Source organism: Epargyreus clarus, unplaced genomic scaffold (genome assembly GCF_041222505.1).
Source record: "Epargyreus clarus isolate Ecla_fem2 unplaced genomic scaffold, WU_Ecla_fem_2.2 ptg000021l, whole genome shotgun sequence".
In the NCBI taxonomy this organism is placed as follows: Eukaryota; Metazoa; Arthropoda; class Insecta; order Lepidoptera; family Hesperiidae; genus Epargyreus; species Epargyreus clarus.
The window spans coordinates 3,243,268-3,269,915 of NW_027332228.1; the positions used below are offsets into that span (position 1 = coordinate 3,243,268).

The 26,648-nt window shown below is 35.2% G+C and overlaps 1 protein-coding gene across 1 annotated transcript in view; it reads right to left on the minus strand.

Moving 5' to 3' along the window:
- Positions 1-12,017: 12,017 nt before the first annotated feature.
- LOC140750584 (uncharacterized) overlaps positions 12,018-26,648 on the minus strand; it is a 48,901-nt gene continuing 34,270 nt past the window's right edge. The window contains exons 9-13 of the mRNA XM_073084226.1: positions 18,112-18,213; positions 16,282-16,419; positions 15,430-15,513; positions 14,688-14,844; positions 12,018-12,320 (exon numbers count right to left, since the gene is read on the minus strand). Coding sequence (XP_072940327.1) covers positions 12,221-12,320; positions 14,688-14,844; positions 15,430-15,513; positions 16,282-16,419; positions 18,112-18,213 — 581 coding nt within the window. The 3' untranslated portion in view covers positions 12,018-12,220. The remainder of the gene's footprint in view (positions 12,321-14,687; positions 14,845-15,429; positions 15,514-16,281; positions 16,420-18,111; positions 18,214-26,648) is intronic.

Consider the following 26,648-nt stretch of genomic DNA (forward strand, 5'->3'; position numbering starts at 1 on the left):
TGCCACTCCCGGATTCCCTGCATTCCAGTTTCGTGCCTTCACTGTTCCTGATGTTGAACTGAGCATACAAAGCATCCACTCGGACTCCGTTGGTTGCGATGGTATTAGTCGTAAGATGATCATTCCTATCATCGACATTATATCTCCTATCCTGTTGTTTTCCTTTCACTTGGAAAGAAGCCCACGTCATTCCTATTCCGAAAAAGTCCAATCCTTCTGACCTCACTGACTATCGACCTATATCCATCCTACCTTTCCTATCAAAAGCACTTGAGTGTTTGGTACACCAACAACTCAGTTCTTTTGTGTCCAAGCACAACCTGTTAAATCCGTTCCAATCTGGTTTCCGCCCTGGTCATAGTACGACTACTGCCCTGTTGCACATTACTGACGATATCCGCAAAGGTATGGATGGCCAGAAGCTCACGGTGTTAGTACTCCTGGATTTCAGCAGTGCTTTTAACACCGTTGACCACGACATCCTGCTGGCCATTCTTCGCTCGTTCAACATATCTCCAACAGCGATAGGATGGTTTCAAAGTTACTTGCATGGGCGCCGGCAACGTATTCAGGTCCAGGAAGCACAGTCTGCTTGGTCTGATGTATCTGCCGGGGTACCGCAAGGTGGCGTGTTGTCTCCTCTTCTATTTTCTCTTTTTATTAACTCTATAAGTCTCAATCTCTCTTCTCTCTACCACCTTTATGCAGATGATCTTCAATTGTATAAGCAAACCACAGTAGGAGACCTGCCTAAGACAATTTATTACTTAAATGAAGATCTTGCTCGCATCGTAATTTGGAGTGAATACCATGGTCTTAAAATAAATCCTAGCAAAACGCAACTTATTATAATAGGCAGTTCCCGATTACTATCCAGAGTAGACCTGAGTACGTTACCAGATATAACCTTCGACGGCTTACGCATTCCTTACTGCGATAAAGTTAAAAATCTTGGTATATACTTTGATAAGCATTTATCATGGTCTGTTCAAATTCAGGAAGTAAGTCGAAGAATGTTTTCCGTTGTAGGCTCCCTCAGGGGACTTCGCAACTTTCTTCCTATTGCTACTAAAATTGCGTTAACTCATTCTTTACTCTTTCCTATTCTCGACTATGCCGATGTTTGCTATCTCGACCTCACTGAGGAGCAACTTAACAAACTTGAGCGTCTCCAAAATTTATGTATTCGTTTCATATTTGGTCTTCGCAAATATGATCACATATCCGAGTATCGTACTAAACTCAAGTGGCTCCCAATCCGACTTCGCCGGAATATGCATATTCTTTCTGCGCTTTACTGCGTGCTGTTCAGCCCCATCGCTCCCACCTATCTAAAAGACCGTTTCCAATACCTTTACCTTGCACACGACCGCTGTCTTCGCTCCTCTGTAAATCTTTCTCTCCAAACTCCCTTTCATTCTTCATCCTTTTACAAAAACTCTTTCTCTTCAGTCGCTGTTGGCTTATGGAACAAGTTACCCATGTCCATACGCCGTGCTGAATCGCTTGATTCATTTAAAAAACAACTTTTAAAATATTACTCGAACGTATGATTTTCCACCTCGTTTTCGTCTTTTTCATGTGTACCGTGTCATTGTTTTGTTTGTGTTGTTTTTTCTCTCTATTTCTGTTGCTTTAACACTAATACTAAATGTATCCTATCCTTTATAACCTATTCCTTCTCTAACTTCACGCACACTATCCTCCTTTCTTCGCTTGTCTCTCTTTTCTTTTTCATGCATAGGTTGTCTGGAAGAGATCGCTACTTAGCGATAAGACCGCCTATTGCATACTGTTTCACCTGTTATGTATATTGTGTAGTGTAAAATTTCAACTGTAAGTGTGCAATAAAGAGTATTTTATCTTATCTTATCTTATGTATGTATGTATGTTTGTATGGGTGTAATAACTATAACCTATATTTTTAAGTAGTCCTGTTTTTGTTTTTTTTAATAATTGGTAGCTCAATCACAAATTTATATATTAATTAAATTCACATATCGTTAGTATTATGTCACACACACACATCACATACGTCAATTTCCCGTCTATACTAGATTCAAATAATATGTTAAATAGATTTTATACGATTTATTTCTTGATATTTAATGACTCTATAAAAAAGCAAAATCAAAATTAGTTAAAATCAAATGAGTGACTTCACTTAACTTTAATTTGCATGAATCTAATTTATAATTATAATAATACGTAAAATGAAAAAAGTCAATCCGAAAAGGGCCTTATATTTTGAAAGAAAGTGCTGCTTCAAATTCGATTAACGTTTTCTCCTACTAGACTTACTACAGTATACAGGCAATGTTCAAAGACTTTCAAAGACTAATAAATTAAAGCAGATTTAAAAGCCATTCAATTCAAATCGGTTTGAATAAGTTTCATTATAAAATTCATTTTATAGAACGGCATTTATAAGAAGTTTTTTGTGCAGTTAAAAAAGTAACAAAATTAATTGCATTCAATGGTCACCATTTAATTCAAAGTAATTTGGATGTCATTCAAAGGTTTCAATGCAATTCAATTAATTGCATTCACATCATTATTTAATTCAATTTTGTGACGACTCAAAGTACTAAACGCGTGTCAATCCAGCCACTATACTGGTCTATCACGCAATGGGTCTCGGGTTCGACCCCCAGCCAGACATAATTACCTAAATGATGTCCATGTCATCTATGATATAGAAAAATCCTAGTGTGTCAAGAAAGGGGGCTCTACAAAAACGTATTTTTTTAAATAAAGCTTACCGTTAAAATGGGTAGAAATCGAGTTCAAATATTCTGCCTCTGCTCCTAAGTTGCCCCAGGGCCTCCTCACCTCTAAATTCGGCCCTGATAGGAGAATACTTTTTGTTTAAAAACGAACTTTAAAGCGTCATTCTCTGTACCCACAAGTGGGATGTAACGTTTACGTGATAATGCAAAAACACGAGCGTTCCACCAGCACTTGAAATTCAGCAAAAACACAACCAAAAACTCCCGAATTCCTTCCGAAAAATTGAAATAGCATTTTTGGGGAGGTTTGCAGTTTTAAATATTTTGGTACTAGTTGCTAGTGAATTCGGCTCCTTCATTCAAATTCTTTTCGCTTTACGAGTGTTTCTGTTTATGCAAAATGGCCGACCTTTTAGTTTCTCGTGTCAGCGTTTTGGAGGCCGGCTGCATTTTTGTTGGACGTTTTGAGCCTTTGATAACAATATTGTGCTAAAAAGTTAAAGACGAATCAACTTTGATTCGTCTTTTAACCGCGGGGTTTTATTTATTTATTTATTTACATGCCAACAGCAACACACACAATAAATTATATATTACTTAGAAGTATATTATAGTAGTACTAATAATAATAAGGCTCGTATGAGTGCCAATTATAGACATGAACTACGTTTATATATTAGTTTATATTTTTAATTTGTATGGAACAAATAACAAATCGAACCATACGCAACCATTATAATGCTGACTGAGCATAGTCGAGCATGTTTATGTTGATCGCTCAACAAAGTCAAGCAACGTCGGTCAGGAATTGAATGGGTAACCACTTTGAAGTTAACCATATGGTAACCATATTGAAGTTTCATACTATATTCATGGATGACGATGGTGATAGTGTTTCTGTATAATATAGAATTAGCAAAGAGGCATGTTGTTGTTCTGATGGAAAGAGGCTACTGCCGCCCATTAACATCTGTAACAACCCCAGATAATATTTGATTCTATCTGAGGTCGGCACCAGATACTTTACTACTCCTTGACGAATAAGTTGAAACACTTCAGATTGCAGCACACCGAATCGCACCAGCGCTTAACACTAATATTATTACCCGACGACGTAGGAGCGTGGGAGACGAGGTGGCCGTCCTTTACGCTTGTTGGAGAACTCCGGGGGCTCCGGAACGCAACCGGAGTCCTCCAAGCGCGTTGCCCCAATCGGGCTCTGCCCTGGGAGAGCAGCTTTCGCTCCCCCCACACCATGTGGTTGTCACGATGGTGTGCGACCACACATGCCGCCGTGCTTCTCGGGTTCGCTTACTGGACGGTTCGAGCTCCCACTCTTGCCGCCCGCAACCCCGGAAGCCCCCTTTTAGTCGCCTCTTACGACAGGCAGGGGATACCGTAGCCCTATTCTAGTCCCGGAACTACAGGGAAAAAAATCTACCAACCTGCAATCCCAAAATAAACCTAAATCATGTCATTTAAACTGGCTCTCAACCAGCAATGGATAGTTGACGCTACAGTAATCATCATTATGAGACAAATGTTCATCCAAAAACTTGCATTGTTTATATCCTCGATTAGATGCTCAAAGTTATCTGCAAAGTTTCGTTAATAATGTCTCGTATACCAGCATAAACTCGGACTTATGTTATAGTTCCAAAGCAAACTTAGTTGCATTAAATTTAGACTAAGCATCACCACAAATGCTAGGAACAGCTTTAAACTTCGACTCACACTTATCTAACTTGTATTAACATTATGTGTAATTAACATAGATTAGTAAAGATTACTCACTCCTAACAAGAAAATGTACCCAGTTTTGAGAAATGAAATAGTTGCGTAAAAAAGTTTTGCCACGTCTCCGTGCTAAAATGTCCCTAAAATATTTGATATAATTATTTATTTATTACGTAAATTATGTAATTATTACGTAAATTAGTTATTTATTCGTAAATTTGCTCTACAAATGTTTTTATTTGTCAAGAATTCAAAAAAAGAACTTACTAAAATAAGCCGTTTGTGGCTTCATTCAATTTCAAGGCGGCGAAGTATCTTTACTAATCTATGGTAATTAAGATAAATTATTGACCCTTAAATATTGTAAATAGTGTAAAGAAAGTTGTCATTTTAACTAACGTGTATAGCTTTTAAATGCCTTCTTACTATTTATTCGGACTTGTGCAATGGGTACAAAATTGAAAAGTGCTGGTTCTTCCACTTTTCAATAGAATTTATGGTTAAACCGAGGGTAAAGGTGAAGTTTTTTTTGCCTGAAACATTCTTGCGTCCTGATAGAAGACTATGGATGCAGACAGACCTATCGTTAAAATGACTATTTAGTCTTCAGCATGATCGGCTTCAGGTAGAACTATAACTGTTTTATATGGAGTTAGTTACAAATATCTATGAGCGGCAGTGACAACTTTACATCAGGTGAATTACAACGAAACGTAAGAAATAGGTAGTACCTCCTCAAACCAACCTATCAAACCTTGCGTATAATTGCCTATCAAACCTCGGATTTTGTCTTTAAAAATGTTACATTTGTCTCATCTATTTAAAGTCACATAATTAATTTCACAGTACGTGCGACAATAGCGACATCTAGCGACGAACTTCTGAAACAACGGCAAAATTGTACGAACGTCACGACACTACGACTTCATACACGTGAACGTTGAGACTAAGTTCAAGTTAAACACACTCGTCTAATTAATGCACGTACGACGCAGAGCGACTAACGAAATCTTGTCTCATCTCGTTATTGTAACATACATAGATGTAGATGCAGACAGACATCATTACAAGCACGTCAACTTGATGTCAAACTAGTTTAACTTGTAACAAAAGAGAAACGAGAGAACATGCTTGCAGTAAAATTAAAATTAAAATTAAAATTAAAATGACGGAACAATTGCTACAAATGTAGCAAATGATCATGCAGTTAATATGACGGTAAACTAATAATAATAGTAATATGTCACTACTGCTGAAGATATATTTTTTATTATCTGTATTTCTACGACCCCGAATGTCATTAAAGTCCTATCTGACGTCGGCCAGATAGCAGTAGCTACTGCTGACGATTTCGACGCCTCCATCATACTACTCTTCAAATCAAGTCCCAGGGAAAGGTTATAGGGAAAGAACCACCTTTTAATTTCATTAGCGCCTTAGACAACATCAAAATAATTGTCATGATAAATCAAAGGAGTCCAAACGCGACAGAACTATCTAGTTTCGTTCAGGACTTCTTATATACCTATAAGAACTCCTGAACATAAAGAAACGTTTCGATCACGAACACAGACAGATAAAAAGCTTACAAAAACGAAATCTGTTGTTTTATGACATAAAACGTATTACTTGCCTTTAAATTTTGCAGGGTTGCATCACAGAACCAGGTCCCAGTAATTATAATGCGAGGCGAGGCAAACTTTAGCTCGGTTACACGTACGCTGAATACGAAGCGCTGTACGGAGTTTTAGAATTTATTTTAATAAATATGGTAAAATGTTTATGTATAATGCGCTTGTTTCACTAATGACGTCTACCTCGTTACGATTTTTGACTGACTTGGCGACTTCTGTATTCAGTCGTATAAAACGCGCGTTTTAACGACTGCATTAAAGTTTTTCGCGTCCAAGTAGCTGGTAGCGCTCAACCTGTATTTAGCTTTCACCCGCTAATGTTGGACATGGAATTTGAAACGTCGATCACCAATGCTACTTGCTTTTAAAGCGACAACAGTGTGATCTTTCTCTTTTTAGGGTTCCGCACGAAAAAACACAAAGCGAAACCCCTTTTAGGGTTACGTACGAAAATACGAAAAACGGAACCCCTATAGGATCACTCGTGCGTCTGTCCGTACGTTTGTCACAGCCAATTTGCTACAAAACTACTGAACCAAATCGGTTGGTGAACCTATTTTCCCATACAATACGTATGAGAGAACATATTTTTTTTATTGATAGTGTTACGGCACGAAACCCTCTTCCTGTGAGATAACTCGCGTATAACAAGTTTTTTCATTTCGTCTTCATTAATCAACACTTGTCACAATTATTCTGACAAGGTTTGTCAATATTTTATGGACCCCTTAACTATACTAACTCAGATAGGTAAAATATTGTTTAACGTGAGGTTTATTTACCATTTGCATTTATAAATATTTTGTTTTCTCTTCCTAGTTTTAATCTCATATCGCTGAGCGTAAAACATAAGCTTCAGGTTGATCCTACTATGAAGTTACAAAGGTATGATGATGGCAGGTTTTTAAACTTCCTGAAGAGAGTTGTGAATTTAAAGGATCTTCTGACATATTATGTTTCCATAAATATGAAAACAAGCATCATTGAATGCAAAACTACTTAATTGTACTTAATTATACATGATTACTTAATTATACCGATGTTAATGGTTAAAAATGTTTAAAGCAGCTCTATCTTCCATTCTCTTTCCCACTGCTGGGTGAAGGTCTTAGTCACAAAACGAAAAGGGTTTGGACTACAGCCCACGATTCTAACCAAGAATAGGCTTCGTAGACCTTTAAACCTCTTTTGAGTAAGCACTAGATATTCTATATGATCAGTACCACTACGATACTCTACGTACACAATATACCACTAGCAAAATCCACGCTCATAAATTCCAGAATCTATAAACTGCAGAATTTCTATCTTAAAAACCATAAACTGACCATAAGATTTGGATACCGATAATTAATGACAGCGCCGAGGTAGCGTACATACATTTACTATAGCGGCTTGTCCACCGCACGTCCATCACCCGAACATCGTCATCCCGGTCACCAACATCTCGAGTACATCGTCGTGTAGTTAGATCAGCACCTAGATTCTGACGGGCCTATGTGCCGGTAATACAAAACACGTAGGAACTTGTCCATACACTGCCGTAACACGCGTGACAGCTGGAACAAAATAAACCGCCGATATCGGTCGTGGTGGACAAACTATCGCCGTCACGTCATATTATAATCGGCCCGAAATAACCTCGTTCTCGGTATCAGCTCGGTGACGGTGGTGGTGGACAAACGCCTTAGAATGAATTTAGGTCGGGCAACATCCACAGTCCACACCCTTTCACCAAAACTCAAGAACAGTCTCTACAAATAGGCATGGTATGGTAATAATAAATTATAATTAGACATATTTCCACAACACATCCAAAAGTCAATTTGCGCGCACGTACTGTTATTCAAAACATCTTAATAAACTTGATCCTGATTCGCGAATTTCAAAGACATAGTTAATCAGCAATAATATGGAATGCGAGTTTAATTAATTTCATACAGAGTATGGAAAATAATTGCCTTCTGTGTAAGGCTTGTGAGACACTGATAGCTGCGCAACATAAAATCGTAATTGTGGTTTTATGTCTGAAAATCATAGATTTGTAAAGATTACTCACTCCTAACAAGAAAATGTACCCAGTTTTGAAAATTGAAATAGTTGCCTAAAAAAGTTTTGCCACGTCTCCGTGCTAAAATGTCCCTAAAATATATTTAAAATAATTATTTATTTATCGTGTAAATTACGCAGTATTAGTTATTTATTCGTAAATTTTCTCTAAAAATGTTTTTATTTGTCAAGAATTCAAAAAAAGAACTTACTAATAAGCCGTTTGTGGCTTCATTCAATTTCAAGGCGGCGAAGTATCTTTACTAATCTATGTATAGACCCGTCACATTTTATTTATTTGTACAGACAATAACTCGCTTTAAGTGCACACAATCCAAGGAAACTTCACATACAAATTCCCTCCAAAAACTCAAGACAAACGAGGGAGTGTAAGTGAAAAGCGATGTTTTGCGCGGACTGATTTCCCTAAATCTAAATAATGGCCACGTTACGTACAATTATAAATTCGCCCGTTGTTTTGCGGGCGAGTTGATACCGACTTTCGGTTACAACTTTGTCTTGACTTTGAAACGCATACATACAAATTCATTAGGTTTTTGCTCGGAGTTATTATAAAGTAGAAAATGTGGCTAATCGGATGCGAACAGCGCAGGACACCATAACTTTGCGTGGTGTGGTACGTAATCGTACTCGTAGGTAATCATGGTCAAGTTTGCGCATTAGTTACTACCTCAGGTAGAAATCTAATCTTAACTAGGCTTCAGATGTCCATGGGCGGCAGTAGCCACTTACCATCAGGTGGACTGTATGCTCATCTGCTTACTCTTACATATAAAAAATAATCTGTGTAACTTTTTTTTTTTTAATAATATAAGAGTAGCAGACGAGCATGCAGCCCACCTGATGGTAAGTGGCTACTGCCGCCCATGGACATCTGAAGCCTAGTTACCTAGCCTAGCCTACCTTCAACTTTAAGTATAACTCCTTTTTGATAGACAACCAATCAACTATTACACAATATGTCAATAATAATAGCTATGTTGCGCAGCTGTGTTATGGTTTAAAGGCCTAAGAAACACAAGAACTATTTCAACTTGGTCTTAGGGGTAAAATTTACCCAAATTTAAAAAGATTCTTCATAAGTACCTATATAAAATTACAAATGACCTAAGGCAGCAGTGACTATTTAACATTAAGTATACAGTAGGCTCGCTATTGCGATAACCAATACTCATCTATTGCGTGTTTTGCAAATTGCTGTAAATATGCGGTTGGCAGAACTAACTCGCCGAATAAGTACTATGTAATTATGGATATCGTGGTTGCAGTTCTGCTTACACAACCTCCTCTTACTTCATATTCACTATGGTTGACTTACTGGACACTAAATATAATATTTAAATAATAATATTTATTTTAAGAAACAAGACTAATTTTATATTTAATATTATTTTAGTTACGATATTTCATATATACTGAAATACAATATTTCATATATGTACGTACTGTCAATCAAGTCTTTCACTGATAATGTTCATGTTAAAGATTTTTTATTAGGTATGATTTCATAGGTCATTCGAAAGATAAAATAAGACATTATTTTATTATAACATTGGGTTATTTGAGAAAACATTTCGACCAATAAATAGAGACTAATAGTATGTTTCGTTTTATAGAAATGTTTATTTAATCTTTGAAATGCTTACAATTTTTTAGGAGTTTTTTCTACAATTTAACATTATTGTTTTTTAAAAAGACCTTTGAAATAATGTATATTATGAAAAAATCATTTTCGTGTCTGTGAGTCTTTTTATGTTTACTAAAATGTTAAATTTGACATCAAACTTTACATTTGTAACAAAACGGTTGTCAAAATGTTTTTATCTAATACGAATTTTAATTTATTCACTCCCCTATAAAATTCAAAATTTGATTCTAAAAAATAATCGATATGACGAAAAAGTCGTAATATTTCAAACTTTACCTATAGTAGCCGTTCGCGCTGTCTGTCAGTTCAGGACATTCCTCTTTATATATGCACAGTATATGTCGTATATCTTTCATAGCTCACTGCAGTGTTCGTGCGAAGGCCATTATTTACGAATGCACGCAACTAACAACAACGCAGTATTTGACGTTTGTATTATATTTATGGGAATAAACCCCATGTCCTACCGATACGGGGTAAGATACAAGCGATTAACGCTGTCACATGGGGCATGAGGCATAATATAAAATTTGCTGTGGTCTGATTAAAAGGTGTGATATGCAGCCGCACACTGCTAACGAGTGAAATACGAGATATTATCGCTTTAAACATTTAATTACGCGATGATATTATATTTTGACAGACACGACCCAAGTCTGCGCAGTTGTGTTACATCTTATATATAAAATTCTCGTGTCACAGTGTTAGTTACCGTACTCCTCCGAAACCGCTTTACCGATTTTCACCAAATTTTATATGCATATTCAGTAGGTCTGAAAATCGGCTACTATCTATTTTTCATACCCCTAAGTGATAAGGGTTGTTCACCCTTAACATTTTTTTATTTATATGGCAACACAACGTTTGCCGAGTCAGCTTGTACGATATAAATATGATCAATTGTTCATATACATTATATAGAAGGATATGTTTTTGTATTGCCACGGGCCATGTCTGACACATACTATGTGTGTAGATATAAATGCAACATAATATAAATTATAATAACAGATTTACCTTTGTAATTGGTAACATATCTGCGAATAAAGTTAAAGTAATATCCCTTCTACGAATATTATTTATGTTTGTTGTATAAAAATTTTAGGCTTATCACAACCGCCATATTTAATCTCTGCTGTTGAAACGGGTTACGTTTTTGATAGACAGACAGTGTTATAAAATATTCTCTCGCTTAGGTTCATCGCCAATAGTAAAACAGGTTCTTAACCCGTCAAATGGACAGGTATTTTTCAACATAAAACTATTTCAACGTCCATTTCTAATACTAAATTGTTATTCAATAAATTACAAGGTTTGAAAATAAATGAAATATTGTTTTTATGTATCAGAATTTTATTTTATAAATAAATCTCTATTTACAGTAGTTTTAGTAACTAATAAAAGTTACTAAAGTTAGGAAAGTAGTAGCTAAAGTGTTTGTCAATTAATGTAGAAGTGAACAGTATTATCATTAGTTACATATATAATATGTATTTTAACATTTCCCCATCAGAATCTTCAAAGATATAAAAATCATTATAATTCATTACAAAAGATTATTATGAACTTCTTTTTGAGTCATTTCTGGAAGACTTTGACATCAGCTCTTTTTACAAAATTGGAAGAAATTACTATTCCAAGAAAAACATACAATTTTTTTCTTCATAACATTCTGTTCTCTCTAGCATTGGTTGATACCAATTTCAGCAAATCACATAATGTACTCGTAAGTAACGATTTCCGAAACGCTTTTTACACTAGGACTTTTCCCGTGTTATGGGTGCTATGGACATACAGAACACCCAGACCCAGAAAATACTACAAAAAAAAATATTTAAATATCTGTCTAGCCGGGAATCGAACTCGGAACTCGCTATATTTAGACCGGCGACCAGTCTATCTCTAAAATAAACTGCACCATTATTTATTCCGAATACCTATTGGTGTTTCGTAAAACAAGAACCGAAAAGAATATTTTTTAATATGACATTACCTTTGATTCTTCGAGAATGCTTAACCGATTAGAGTTCAAGGCATGCAAAGATAAATTCCGCTTAACATGGATGATATAATTATAGAGATTTTTTACAAAATTGCTTATAAATTTGAACTTCCTAATAAATTACGGACATAATTTATAAACAGTTATACACATCCATTATAAGGGCGTAGCGCCCTTATAATGGATGTGTATACACATGCGTCAATGTATCCATAGCCATTCTCGACTGTCGCAGACTGCTGTAGACAACCATCAGCTAACCACCGGCGACGAAACGCAATACAAACTGACGTTGATTTGTTACCTCACAGTCGGTCATGTGTTATCACCCTTATATAATCCTTCTTTGAAGTGTTTCACAAATTACTTCACATGTAAAATAACTTTAATATCACAGAAACTAATTAGTTGTGCAAACAACTGTTGGTGCGTTTTGTGTCGGGGGCGTTACATTAAGCCGGCTCTCCCTCGAGTCCTTCTTGTGTCGACAGTAGAACCATCTGAAACAAGTGACAGTTCAAAACATTTAACATCGGATACAGAAAAAGTTATTTATATTTTTGTATAATTTTGTAATAGCAGAGGAACGTGTGGCTACTGTCGCCCATGGACATCTGTAATATAAGATTTGATTCAATACCCAAGGTCGGCCAGAGATGTGCCGTTACTAAGCTGGAATGCCTCAGAATGTCTCCATTAACACACCCTTCAAACTAGAACACAGCAGCGCTTAACACTGCTGTTATTAGGCAGAAAAATGTTTGGGGGTGGTGCCGCCGGAGTCGAACCAAAACTGACTCTACCTTCTTCAAAATATTTCCGATTTTCGTATATTTCTCTTATATCAATGAATACTTGCGTTACTTTGCCAAAATAAACCTCTTTTAAATATAGGGCTTATAGCAAGTAAAAACTATACAGGGTGAATTTTTAAAACGGGCCTTCAGGGCCAAATCCGAAACTATAAGGATTAGCGAAAAATGCTGGAAGGAGTTACGAGGCCGATTTTGATAAAAACTAAAACTGCATCATTACTTTTTTTAAATATCTTTTTCCCTAGCCGGGAATCGAACGAGTTCATTTTTAAAAAAAATACACCCTCTATATTATTCCACCATCTGATAGTGTCGCTTATAAGGATCAAATTCTGGGAAGTAATGTTATGTGACAAATTAAAGGAAAAGGAAAATTTTGAAGAAAATACATATTTTTCCATACATTGCCATACTAATCTTTAAGGATTATACATAACAAATGATTTATGTGTAATTCTTTAGAAACATACGTAAATCATACCATTGAAGAATTTGTTGGTTAATCAACTAATTATTCGATGTTATAACCGTGACATACGGCTTAGTATGAGTAAGTAATAGTTTGGCAAGTAAATTACCGCCGTTTTTAGGATTTATTTTTTAATAAAAATAGATAAGTGATTAAATAGTAAATTGTTATTGTTTGTTGTTTATAACTATGTTTCAACAGTAAATATAATTTTCTATATCTCTTTGTTTAGTTATTACTCGGATTTGACTCGAAAAAGACATTCTCGCAAATTGACAATTTTACATCTGTATTAAACGATACTCGGCCCATAGCAAGTTAAATCTATTATAATGGTCCTAAAAGTAACCTTAACTAAGTCGGACATAAAAATATAAATTCTTGAAGAACAAAACGTCCATTTCGAATGATTTGAAACATTGAGCCAAAAAATTGTTAATACGCGAAATGTTTAAATTGATGAATGGCGGGAACTTAACTGCCAAATTAATATAAAAAAATATGTATTTTCTTAAAATTGAGGCTTTTCCTCTAGTTTGTCATTTATCATTACTTCCCAGATTTTGATCCTTATAAGCAACACTATCAGATAGTGGAATAATATAGAGGGTGTATTTTTTTTTTTTCAAAATGAACTCGTTCGATTCCCGGCTAGGGGAAAAGTTATTTTAAAAAAGTAATGATGAAGTTTTAGTTTTTATCAAAATCGGCCTCGTAACTCCTCTCAGCATTTTTCGCTAATCCTTATAGTTTCGGATTTGGCCCTGAAGGCCCGTTTTAAAAATTCACCCTGTATAACAAAGTATTTAAGTTCTACCGCCGTACCGTGAGTTCTCAAAATACACTAGGGACTAAAAACGCTAACTTAAGTACACAGAATTGTTTCTCCAGTCACGCGCCACGTAAAAACTATAATGTTAAAGAAAACAATTCTAGAATAAAGTCCCTGAAGATAGAAAGACTGTACAAAATGGTAGCTTATAAATGTACCTACAAGATATATAAACAGCGGTGTTTAGTCGTATGAACTTAGTTTCTCAGAGGTCCGAGATTCATTTTTTCCTTACCTACAAGTTATAATATTATTAAAAGTAGTACCTAATTAAATTTTATTAAAATTAGTAATATTATTATAATTAGTACCTAAGTAGAAAAAAATACAAATGTTGCGAGGCACATAAATACATGGGAGTTCTACACCTTTTACTATTATGGTGGACTATGTTATCCTTCTCCATTCTATTTGTATTTTTTAATAAAACGTAGGAGAAATTAATAAATAACTATAAATACACAAATAATTACAAATTAAAATTTAAATAACGAACCATACATAATGAGTATATAAATAAAAATCGATAAATAGGCATAAATAAATGTCATAAATTTTAATTTATGGAAAAATTGATATTTTATCACGACTCGACGCGAAGATCCCCAAAGCGGGGATAGTGGCCAGGATGCTGAGCAGGAACACCGCGCCCGGTAGCACGTGGAGCGACGCGATGTACACCCGGGAGTACAGCGGAGAGAATATCAGCGGCATTGTCCTCCCGCTACACCGAATACTTATCATAACTCACGCGAAGATCCCCAAAGCAGGGATAGTGGCAAGGACGCTGAGCAGGAACACCGCGCCCGGCAGCACGTGGAGCGACGCGATATACACCCGGGAGTACAGCGGAGAGAATATCAGCGGCATCGTCGTCTCCGCTACACCGAATAGCGAGTATACTTTGCCTGGAAGAAACAACCTTTTTATGGAAGTAGCTAACGAGGAAACAGTCCACCTGAAGGCAAGTAGCTACTGCCGCCAATAGGCATCTGTTATTAATGCTAGATCAGATTAGAATCCACAGACCGTGGACGACCTGAATCACGATGAAAATGCGATCATTTCTAGTAGGCAAAAGTTAAAAAATACGAATTTTGGAAGGTAACATTGGATAGATCGATTATTAATAACGTGCGATATTCGCAAAGAAACTGTGAAAGTCAGAAGCTTGGCTTCTCATTCTGGGAGTCCGAGGTTCTAAACCCAGGCACATACCTCTGACTTTGGCCTAAATGTATCAGTCTCTATCTCTCTCTAAAAGCTATCCTCTGCTCACCCAGCAGTGGGACAGTAATGGGTTGAGAACGATAATCGCTAAAGCTTCGAGTTGTTCAAGCGATAGTCGCCATTGAACTCAGCTTTATCCGTTACCAATGACTGCTTATTATCAGTTGTAGGATATGCATTTTTAAAAACCTATTACCGTATAGAATGAAAGATAACATTTCTGAGAATTTTAACGAACTAAAGGAACATTTCGATGTATTTACCTAATTCTTGATGAGAAACTAGTTTTGATGCGATGGACCTTAAAGCGATTGTTGTCGTGCCGTTGAGAATCTCAACTATAGGAGCTGAAAAATAAAATATAATTTATTTCATGTGTTGCAGTCACGTTACATTATTATAGATAATTTAATTCTTATTTAGTAGCAATATTGAAATAAATACTATACAAAGATATAATTGCAATAATAAGTTAATTTTAAAATAAGTGGAATAATAATTATGTTTTCTTTATAACATTTCCATTACGTAAGCAAATAATAATTATTACGTACTTTAATTAAAGCAAAAAGTTTGCTCGTGAAATATTTGGCATTGAATACTTTATAATTACGCTGAATAAATAATTAATATATTTGGATTTACGTATCATATTAATACTAATTTACTTTTGATTTAAGTTTATTATTATTTGATGATTATGATGTTTGTTCTTTATTATTTTGCCCGCCATATTGGTTTTAAAGTGAAATCACTAATCATACATTATTATCTAAATGAAATTCATATTATGGAAAACTTCAGTCCATTTGCTTATTTTAAGGGATATCTCCAATGAAAGACTTGAATCACAAAGTTGAAAACAGCTAGTTATTTTTAATTATATAATTCCAATACCTCCACATATATCGTACTTGTCATCTGCATTTCCCGCCATTATCCCCCTTTTTCTTAAAATCACGAATACAGTCAATAAAATATGTGGCCAGCATTATTTTTCGAGTGAAATGTGTTAAAGTAATTTTTATTTTTATAACGTAGAACTAATGCAAAATTTTACCCTCACACACGAAGTAACAAATACAGATACATATTACCTCGTAACACATACTCACCAACATAAATTTCATAGCCGTTTCTAGCAAATGCGAATACCAACGCACCACATATCTTACTGCTGGTAGATATCATACCCAGGACCGCATCATCAACACCAAACTTCTTACTGAATACGCTTATTGAGAACATTGTACCTAGAAATTATTACAAAGAAATTAATGAAACAACAAATAACCTAAACGGTATTAAATAATTAAAAAGTTAAAAACTTAAAGAACACTTTGTGATTTGACTCCGGAAGACCACAGCCACATTATCAACTCGTATTTCTGGAAAGCAGTGATAGCCTAGTGGTTAAGAAACGCGGCCTCTCGATCGAGGGGTCCGAGGTTCAAATCCCAGGCACGCACCTCTGATTTTCAAATTTATGCGCGTATTAAAAAATAATTATCACTTGCTAAACGGTGAAGAAAAACATCGTGAGGAAATCGTGAATACCTGAGAGATTTATAGTATATAAAAAAATCTTAAAGGTATGTGAAGTCTACCAATACGCACTTGTTCAGCGCGGTGGACTATGGCCTAATCCTTCTCATTCTGAGAGGAGACCCGTGCCCAGCAGTGGGACAGTAATGGGTTGATGATGATGATGATAATGATGATAATTTCTGCCTGATAAAATCAGTGTTAAGCGTTACTGTACTGATTTGAAGGGTATTTAAAAAAACACATTGCTGAGGCGTTCCTAATTATTCCTCAAGGGTGGCGGCCGGCGGTCATATGTGCCGGACATCACCTAGGAAATTCTAAACCTATCAGGGGTTGATTATAGATGTCCATGGACGGCAGGAACTACTTACCAACAGGTGGGCTGACAGTCTGCTACTCCTATATTATAAAAAAAGTTATATGGTATGGTATGGTAATGCATCACAAACATCGTTACGCTATTATGGTCAATTCGCGAGAATTTTCTAATAATCTCAATAATAATTATTTGAACAAGCACTCGATACGAGGGGTTCTCACTTAAACTATTTTGGCAAAGGGAGATCTCCCGCCGGGCTAGGTGATCATGCCCGGGGAGCGGCCGTGCTCCGACAGTCTCAGTTCGGAACTTGTATATATGCCAGATATTTATAAAACTTCGATAGCGTGATTCAGAATACTCGTGGCGCCATCTCTTGTCGAGTAGCGGGAGGTCGCCACACTATCAATTGGCTGGTGAGTGCCTATCTACTATTGCTTCAAGTATTCTGTTAAAGAGACAAAATATGATGATAAGACAATAAATGCTTTCTACAATGAAGAATGAATCACTATAATGACACCCCTATGTCATTGTGGCAATTAATACAAAAGCAAACAACCTAATTCCTAAGCTGGAACGCCTCGGGAAAGTAAGTCTCCCTTACCACAAACTTCAAACCAGAACACAGCGCTTGACACTTCAGTTATTAGGCAGAAATAGGTGTGCCGGTGTTAGCCACAAACGCCATGCTAACACATCAGTACTAATTTTGTAGGCATAGGAGAACCCTAAACACACCCTTAAAATCGAAATACAGTGGCACTTAAAAACGCCGTTATTGATCCGAAATAAGTGTCGTTCTGCCTCATAACAGCTGCGTTAAGTGCTGCTGGGTTCTGGTTTGAAGGGTGTGGTAAGGGAGACATACTTCTTTGAGGCGTTCCAGCTTAGTGCTCAGAAGTAACGGCGCATCTAGGGCCGACCTCAGGTAGGAATATCTAATTCTATCTGGAGTTGATTACAGATGTCCACAAGCGGCAATAACCACTAACCATTAGGTGGACTACATGCTCGTCTGCTACTCCTATATTATAAAAAAAACCTACAAAAATGTAAATAATAAAAATATACTTACCTAAGGAATGTGTGATAAGACTATACGTAGAAAATATACTGTAGCTCACTTCATCCCAATTGAAACGGTAGCGAGCAAAGATATACATCACACTCAGTTCACCTGCAAGAAAAAACTAAATAAAACGTGCACATTGAACAATAATACCAATGATACGTCATCATTATTTTATTATTGATTTAACATCGTAAAAGGTAAATGTCACTTGATGTGTGTGTTCCGCGAATACATATCGGTTGCAATTTATTTATGTACAGTCAGCTCCAAAAGTAACTGAACATATTAAGGTTTCAAAAATACCTATACACCCAAATGTTTATATTTATAGCACCATAATTAGATGAACGTCGTAAAATTTCAAATGTAGATGAACACTATAGTGTCAAAAGTAGCTGAGTGGTATGAAACTCATCTCAATCGCTCCCGATTTTTGTGGTCTTTTCCCAGGGTCTTCATAGTCGATTGACGACAGCGACTTACAATATTTACAGTAATCATAATGATTTCAATGGATACATATTTAGTATTTATATAGGTGTTATAATACATATTTAATAATTTATACATTGTATACATCCTTATCCTTACTAACCTTACTAATATTATAAATCCAAAAGTAACTCTGTCTGCCTGTCTGTCTGTCTGTTTGTCTCTTCTTCACGCCTTAACCACTGAGCCTATTTTAATGAAATTTTGTACAAAGATAGTCTGAGACCCGAGAAAGGACATAGGATAGTTTTTATCCCGGAAATCCCACGGGATCAATAGGGATCGCGATCTAAGATCGATTAATCGGAGAATCGATCTCTTGGACTAAAAAAAAACTATTATTTTAATCGATATTACTAAGGATTGAATCGTAAACTATGCAATTTATCAAGTGATGATCTTTAGCAAAGTTGTTGTCCATGAGCCCACGAAGGTTTCAGAGCTGGTACGACCAATTTTCGCCAGATGGCGCCACTGTCATTCCAATGTAGGTACGAATTTTCAGTTTTTTGTATGTTAGTATGTCATATTATTTTTTTTTAAACGCGAGCGAAGCAGCGGGCAAAAATTAGCATGTTATATTTATATTAAGTATAATTAAGTATATCAGTTATTACTACGTAATAATTGATATATTTAATTCTATACGATTATAAGCGTAAATATTTATAAAGCAAGAAATTTATACGATAATAATTAAAGAGAATATATAATATTATCAGCTTACTGTTTACGTAAGTAAAAATATTTTTATACTGTAGGTACAATTAGCTTTTTGGCGCCTTTGATATTCAAAGTACTTACAAAGTTGAAATTTCAGATTATAAATTTAGTTTAAAGATATTTAAAATTAAATATTTTCGTAATACTTGACCTACCTCTAAATCTAGATTATATATATGGCAAAGGGAAATCTCCCGCCGGGCTAGGACATGCCCGGGGAGCGGCCGTGATACAGTCCCAAGAGAAAACTTGAGAAGACTTCGACAGGGTGATACAAAAACGTCTCTTGAGGAACTCTGGGAAGTCGCTACATACATTAGCAAACGGAGGATTAACTACCACTAACCATAGATAAGTAAAGATTACTCACTCCTAACAAGAAAATGTAACCAGTTTTGACAATTGAAATAGTTGCGAAAAAAAGTTTTGCCACGTCTCCGTGCTAAGATGTCCCTAAAATATTTTAAATAATTATTTATTTTTTATGTAAATTACGCAGTATTAGCTGTTTATTCGTAAATTTCCTCTAAAAATGTTTTAATTTGTCAAGAATTCAAAAAAAGAACTTACTAAGCCTTTTGTGGCTCCATTCAATTTCAAGGCGGCGAAGTCTCTTTACTAATCTATGCCACTAACACACACTGAGCAATAATATGTTATATATAAAATTCTCGTGTCACAGTGTTAGTTACCGTACTCCTCCGAAACGGCTTTACCGATTTTCACCAAATTTAATATGCATATTTATTAGGTCTGAGAATCGGCTACTATCTATTTTTCATACCCCTAAGTGCTAAGGGTTGTTCACCCTTAACATTTTTTTATTTATATGACACAACGTTTGCCGGGTCAGCTAGTTTTTTATAAGATTTGAGTGGCAAATGAGTTACAGTTCACCTGATAGTAAGACGTCATTACCGCCCCTGGACATCTGTAATTTATACTTTCACGAGATTTTGCCCGCGGTTTCGCTCGCGTTTCGAAGTAATATTTTCATCCCCTATTTTATCCCCTTGGGGTAGAATTGATCAAAATCCATTCTTAGCGGATGCCTACGTCATAACATCTACCTGCATGCCAAATTTCAGCCCGATCCGTCCAGTGGTTTGGGCTGTGCGTTGATAGATCACTATGTCAGTCACTCACCTTTGAGTTATATATATTTAGATTACAAAAACGCTTTCTATACTCATAAAGGGCTATGATCATTTTCTGTGTCGTAGGAGCTATGGACGTAGACATAGACAAATATACAAATCTGGGTATTTGTACTTAGAGCTAAATTCTAAATTCCCCATTCTGATATCCGTCTGACCAGAGATCGAATCTGAAACCTTCTGCTCGTTACCGATATGGTGACCGCGTGAAGTTAATATTCACTTTCAACATTTTTTTAAATCTCATCCAAAGATATACATTTTATGTCTTCAAGTTATTTGCGTGCCTATTTCTTACTTGCATTTCACGGAGCATGAACTACAAGAATCTAATTCAATTTCTTTGAACCAATCACTAGATACTTCCTGAATTAAGCATTGGAAGTGTTCAATGCAATTCTCCAAAGAAGGTATTGAAGTAGCCAGCTTTCTAAGTGTAATTTTATGTGGGTGCGTTTATAAAGTATTTGTTTTACCGGTACCGAAACCAGTGACGTTAAGTTCGTGAAAAACAAAATTTATATTTTTTTATAAAATAGTGAACCTCGCACAATGCACATACTAATTTGCGATATTGAGTAAGATATTACGGTGCTCGCGATTAATTCATAATATTCTACGCTTGTTAGTATTCCTACTTGGCTCAGTGTCGTTTTTGATTTAAGACAACAGAGAATATAAATATGTACAGATTCAAAATCTTAAGAAGATCACAGACCATATACCTACCACAGATCCTACAAAATTATAGAACTGTATTATATGTTCATGACATACATTTTCTTTATAAAAGAATATCTTGAGAAAGTCAGTTGATACAAACAATTTCATAAATTTAATATAATTAATTTATGCACCTACAATTTGCAAGACATATAAGTAACTAATCCTATGACGTAAATTTTTTTTCTATATTTCTACTAGCAACCTTGAAAACAGTATCTCTATAAACGACCCCGTGTAGAAAATGCTTGCATTGGATGTATAAGGAAAGTAAGGGAATCGTTCAAAAACTCAAAAGTTACTTAACCTAATTTGCAGAAATCGGTACAAAGTCTAGATACTACAAAAATCTTACTGCATTGCAATTACTTTAGTAAAAATAAACAAAATATTTAAACGTGAGGTAAGGATTTCATATTAAGTTTTAGATTTACAAATCTCCAAATTCTCAAATAAGTAGGTAAATCTTATGCAGTTGAAATCCTTTAACAACAGCGATAATTCAATAGTTTACGGAATTATAAATTATAACAAACTATTGAATTAAATAACCTAACCTAACCTAACCTTTACATATATACCGAGATGATACTAATTTTCTTTGGAATTGCATATAAAAAACTTAATTTAATTCAAGCAAAAAGAACTTTATTTTTTTCTTTCCTTCTTTTACTTTTCATTCTTATTTTATTCAAATTCAAATCTCATTTATTCAAAATTGATTCATATAGAATACTTTTTGGAAGTCAACAAACTATCACCGCTTCGGAATGTATTTCGCTATGAAGAAGAAGCGGCGCAAGAAACTATACGTGTGCATGTGTGTGTTTATTGAATTTATTTTTGAACTCGTAACTATTGTCCGCAAACGTAACAAGTTAACAAGTGTCACAAGTACCAGAAATGTATGCAGCATACAGATTTAACAGCGCCCGTAATATGCATGCACATGCTGACATGCATACAACACGATGATTTACTCGGCAACTGTTTATATGCGATGTGTCAACAACGCTCGGTGAACATGTTATATCACTTTAGCGGTGGAACGGATGGTTTTTTCAAAAGTGTTAAGTCGATGTTTTTATCCGTAAAACAATAAAGGATAATATTATGATGTAGTAAGTAAGTAGTGTATTATGATGTGTATTATTATGATGTAATAAGTAAGAAGTAGTGTATAGTGAAGTTTGAAGATGGCAGAAACTCAAGTGGTTCGATTACGGCGGCACCAGTGCCATACCTATTTCTACCTAATAACAGCAGTGTCTGGTTTGAAGGGTATGGTAAGGAAGACATACTTTTCCGAAACGTTCCAATTTAGTCCTCAGGGGCATCAACGCAACTGAGGCCGACCTTAGGTAGGAATCTAATCTTATCTGGGGTTTATTACATGACGATGGACTCATCTGCTACTCCCATATTATATAATAATTGGCCAAGTACGAGCCGTAATCACACTCGGAGGGTTCCTTACCACCAAATTTTCATTTTTTTTATTTTTCAGCAGCCATGGAAAGGAATGCATTGTAAACATTTAAACGGTCTATCTATAACGGTTCCAGAGATAGAGTGTTGTGACCGATGGACAGATGGTAAAACAGCGAAAGCTTAGTAAAAGGGTTCCGTTTTTACCATTTGGATACGGAACCCTAAAAAAGACCATCAAAATTCAAACAGTATACACAAATGATAAGCGCTCCTCGTGAAGCCACAGTTGTGATACATCTCGAAACGAATGAGCACTTGATATAATGTTCTATTATGCAATTACACTTGCTACCTTGCTACGTTTTGCTTAACGTGTACCTGTCGTTTAAAGCAGAATATATGAGATAGAGGTTTGTTTAAAAGACGTAATTTCTATTTCATATTGCAATTTTGTAATTTTAATAAGATTTATTTTTGTTGAAGTTAATTTTTAGTATTTTAATGAAGCAACTAAGAGTGTAGGTTACTTACTCAAAAATTGTTTTACAGTGGGCATAACATATACTAATGTAGGTATCTGTAATAATTTGTATATAATGTGTATGTAATAATTTACATACACATATACATAAACATTATTTCACTTTACATTTGGCTCCTTATAACGGGAGCAATCAAGGAATTACAATAAAGCAAAAAGTCAGTAGCAAGGAACAAAAACAATCAATACATGTTTTACATGGTCTCAAGCGGTCCCAAAGAAAAACCACTTACTCTTGACTAAAGTTCGTACAAATACCGTTTTTACTGTTTGTATATGGAACCCTAAAAAGACCATCAAAATTCAAACAGTATACACAAATGATAAGCGCTCCTCGTGAAGCCACAGTTGTCATACATTTTCCATCTCGAAACGAATGAGCACTTGATATAATGTTTTATTATGCAATTACACTTGCTACCTTGCTACGTTTTGCTTAACGTGTACCTGTCTTTTCAAGTAGAATATATGAGATAGAGGTTTATTTAAAAGACGTAATTTCTATTTCATATTGCAATTTTGTAATTTTAATAAGATTTATTTTTGTTGAAGTTAGTTTTTAGTATTTTAATGAAGCAACTAAGAGTGTAGGTTACTTACTCAAAAATTGTTTTACAGTGGGCATAACATATACTAATGTAGGTATCTGTAATAATTTGTATATAATGTGTATGTAATAATTTACATACACATATACATAAACATTATTTGACTTTACATTTGGCTCCTTATAACCGGAGCAATGAACGAATTAAAATAAAGCAAAAAGTTAGTAGCAAGGAACAAAAACAATCAATACATGTATTGCATGTTCACAACCGGTCCCAAAGAAAAACCACTTGCTCTAAAGGAAAGTTCGTACAAATACCGTTTTTACCGTTTGTCTACGGAACCCTAAAAAGACCATCAAAATTCAAACAGTATACACAAATGATAAGCGCTCCTCGTGAAGCCACAGTTGTCATACATCTCGAAACGAATGAGCACTAGATATAATGTTTTATTATGCAATTACACTTGCTACCTTGCTACGTTTTGCTTAACGTGTACCTGTCTTTTCAAGTAGAATATATGAGATAGAGGTTTATTTAAAAGACGTAATTTCTATTTCATATTGTAATTTTACTAAGATTTCTTTTTGGTTAAGTTAGTTTTTAGTATTTTAATGAAGCAATTAAAAGTGTAGGTTACTTGATTCAAAATTTGTTTTTACAGTGGTTATGACATGTAGGTATATGTAATAATTTGTATGTAATAATTTACATACTCATTATACACAAATTATTTCACTTTACATCTGGCTCCTTATAATGGGAGCAATGAACGAATTAAAATAAAGCAAAAAGTCAGTAGCAAGGAACAAAAACAATCAATACATGTTTTACGTGGTCACAACCGGTTCCAAATATAAACCACTTGCTCTAGACTAAAGTTCGTACAAATACCGTTTTACACTTTGGGTACGGAACCCTAAAAGACCCTCAAAATTCAAACAGTACACACAAATGATAAGCGCTCCTCGTAAAGCCACAGTTGTCATACATCTCGAAACGAATGAGCACTAGATATAATGTTCTATTATGCAATTGCACTTGCTACCTTGCTACGTTTTGCTTAACGTGTACCTGTCTTTTCAAGTAGAATGTATGAGATAGAGGTTTATTTAAAAGACGTAATTTCTATTTCATATTGTAATTTTACTAAGATTTCTTTTTGGTTGAGTTAGTTTTTAGTCTTTTAATGAAGCAACTAAAAGTGTAGGTTACTTGATTCAAAATTTGTTTTTACAGTGGTTATGACATGTAGGTATATGTAATAATTTGTATATAATGTGTATGTAATCATTTACATACTCATATACATAAACATTATTTGACTTTACATTTGGCTCGTTATAACGGGAGCAATGAAGGAATTAAAATAAAGCAAAAAGTTAGTAGCAAGGAACAAAAACAATCAATACATGTTTTGCATGTTCACAACCGGTCCCAAAGAAAAACCACTTGCTCTATAGGAAAGTTCGTACAAATACCGTTTTACACTTTGGGTACGGAACCCTAAAAGACCCTCAAAATTCAAACAGTACACACAAATGATAAGCGCTTCTCGTAAAGCCATAGTTGTAATACATTTTCCATCTCGAAACGAATGAGCACTTGATATAATGTTTTATTATGCAATTACACTTGCTGCCTTGCTACGTTTTGTTTAACTTATACCTGTCGTTTCAAGTAAAATATATGAGATAGAGATAGAAAAGCAGAGGTTTATTTAAAACTCGCAATTTTATTTAATTTTGTAATTTTACTAGCTGACCCGGCAAACGTTAAGTTGCCATACAAATAAAAAAATGTTAAGGGTGAACAACCCTTATCACTTAGGGATATGAAAAATAGATATTAGCCGATTCTCAGACCTACTGAATATGCTTATAAAATTTGGTGCAAAATCGGTAAAGCCGTTTCGGAGGAGTACGGTAACTAACATTGTGACACGAGAATATTATATATAAGAAGATTAAGAAAGTTGGTTAAGTTTAAATAATGTTTAGTATTTTAATGGACGCGCAAAGGGTTCCAGGTCCGATTTCCGGCCAGGCAGATATCTGATAGATGAATTTGGATATCTGTTCTGGTTTGGGTGTTTGTGTGTTCGTCTGTGTGAGTCCATGGATCCACGATACAGGGAATCCTAGTGTAGGTATGTGAGTATAGAAAGCGTATTTTAAAAAATGTTGCAGCTAAGCGTGCAGTTTACTTTACCCAAAATTTGGCTATAGGTACAAATGGGCTCAGCCTTTAAACGGGAGCAATGGACGAATAAAATAAAGCAAAAGTAGAAGGGAACAAAAACAACCAATATATTTCGTACGTGGTCACAACCGGTCCCAAAGATTACTCTAGATTTAAGTTCGTACACATACTTTATATCTACAAAGCCTATACATTTTGCGGCTTCAAACCATAAGAGCTTATAAAAAATGCGTTTTTGTTTTATTCCAAATTTGTTGATACAAAATCTCCCAATCGATCATCATGATAATTAATTTAGTAAGAAAACAATTTAACGTAAAGAATCTATGAACGCCCGTATAACTTGAGTCCCGCGATTTATAAAGCGTATCAGACACGTGCCGTGGCAGACAAAAAGTATTCTTTTATACAGGCAGGTCCCGTAAAGTAGCAACTACCACCAATAGACATCAGTGTTGAACTAACCCTGAGGACTAAATCCAGAGGCGCTAATAAGTATACTTACACCCTTCAAAGCTGAACACAGCAGCGCTTAACACGTAGGTAGAAATATGTATAGCGCGGGTGCCACCATAATCGAACCACAAAGGATTCTACCTTCATAGTGTCTTAAAAATCTTCACATTCAATTCTCAGGAAATCACGTAGAAACTTTAATAATATAATATATGGCACCTACTAAATTAATTCACAATTAAAGTTATTATTTAGAATGGTTGG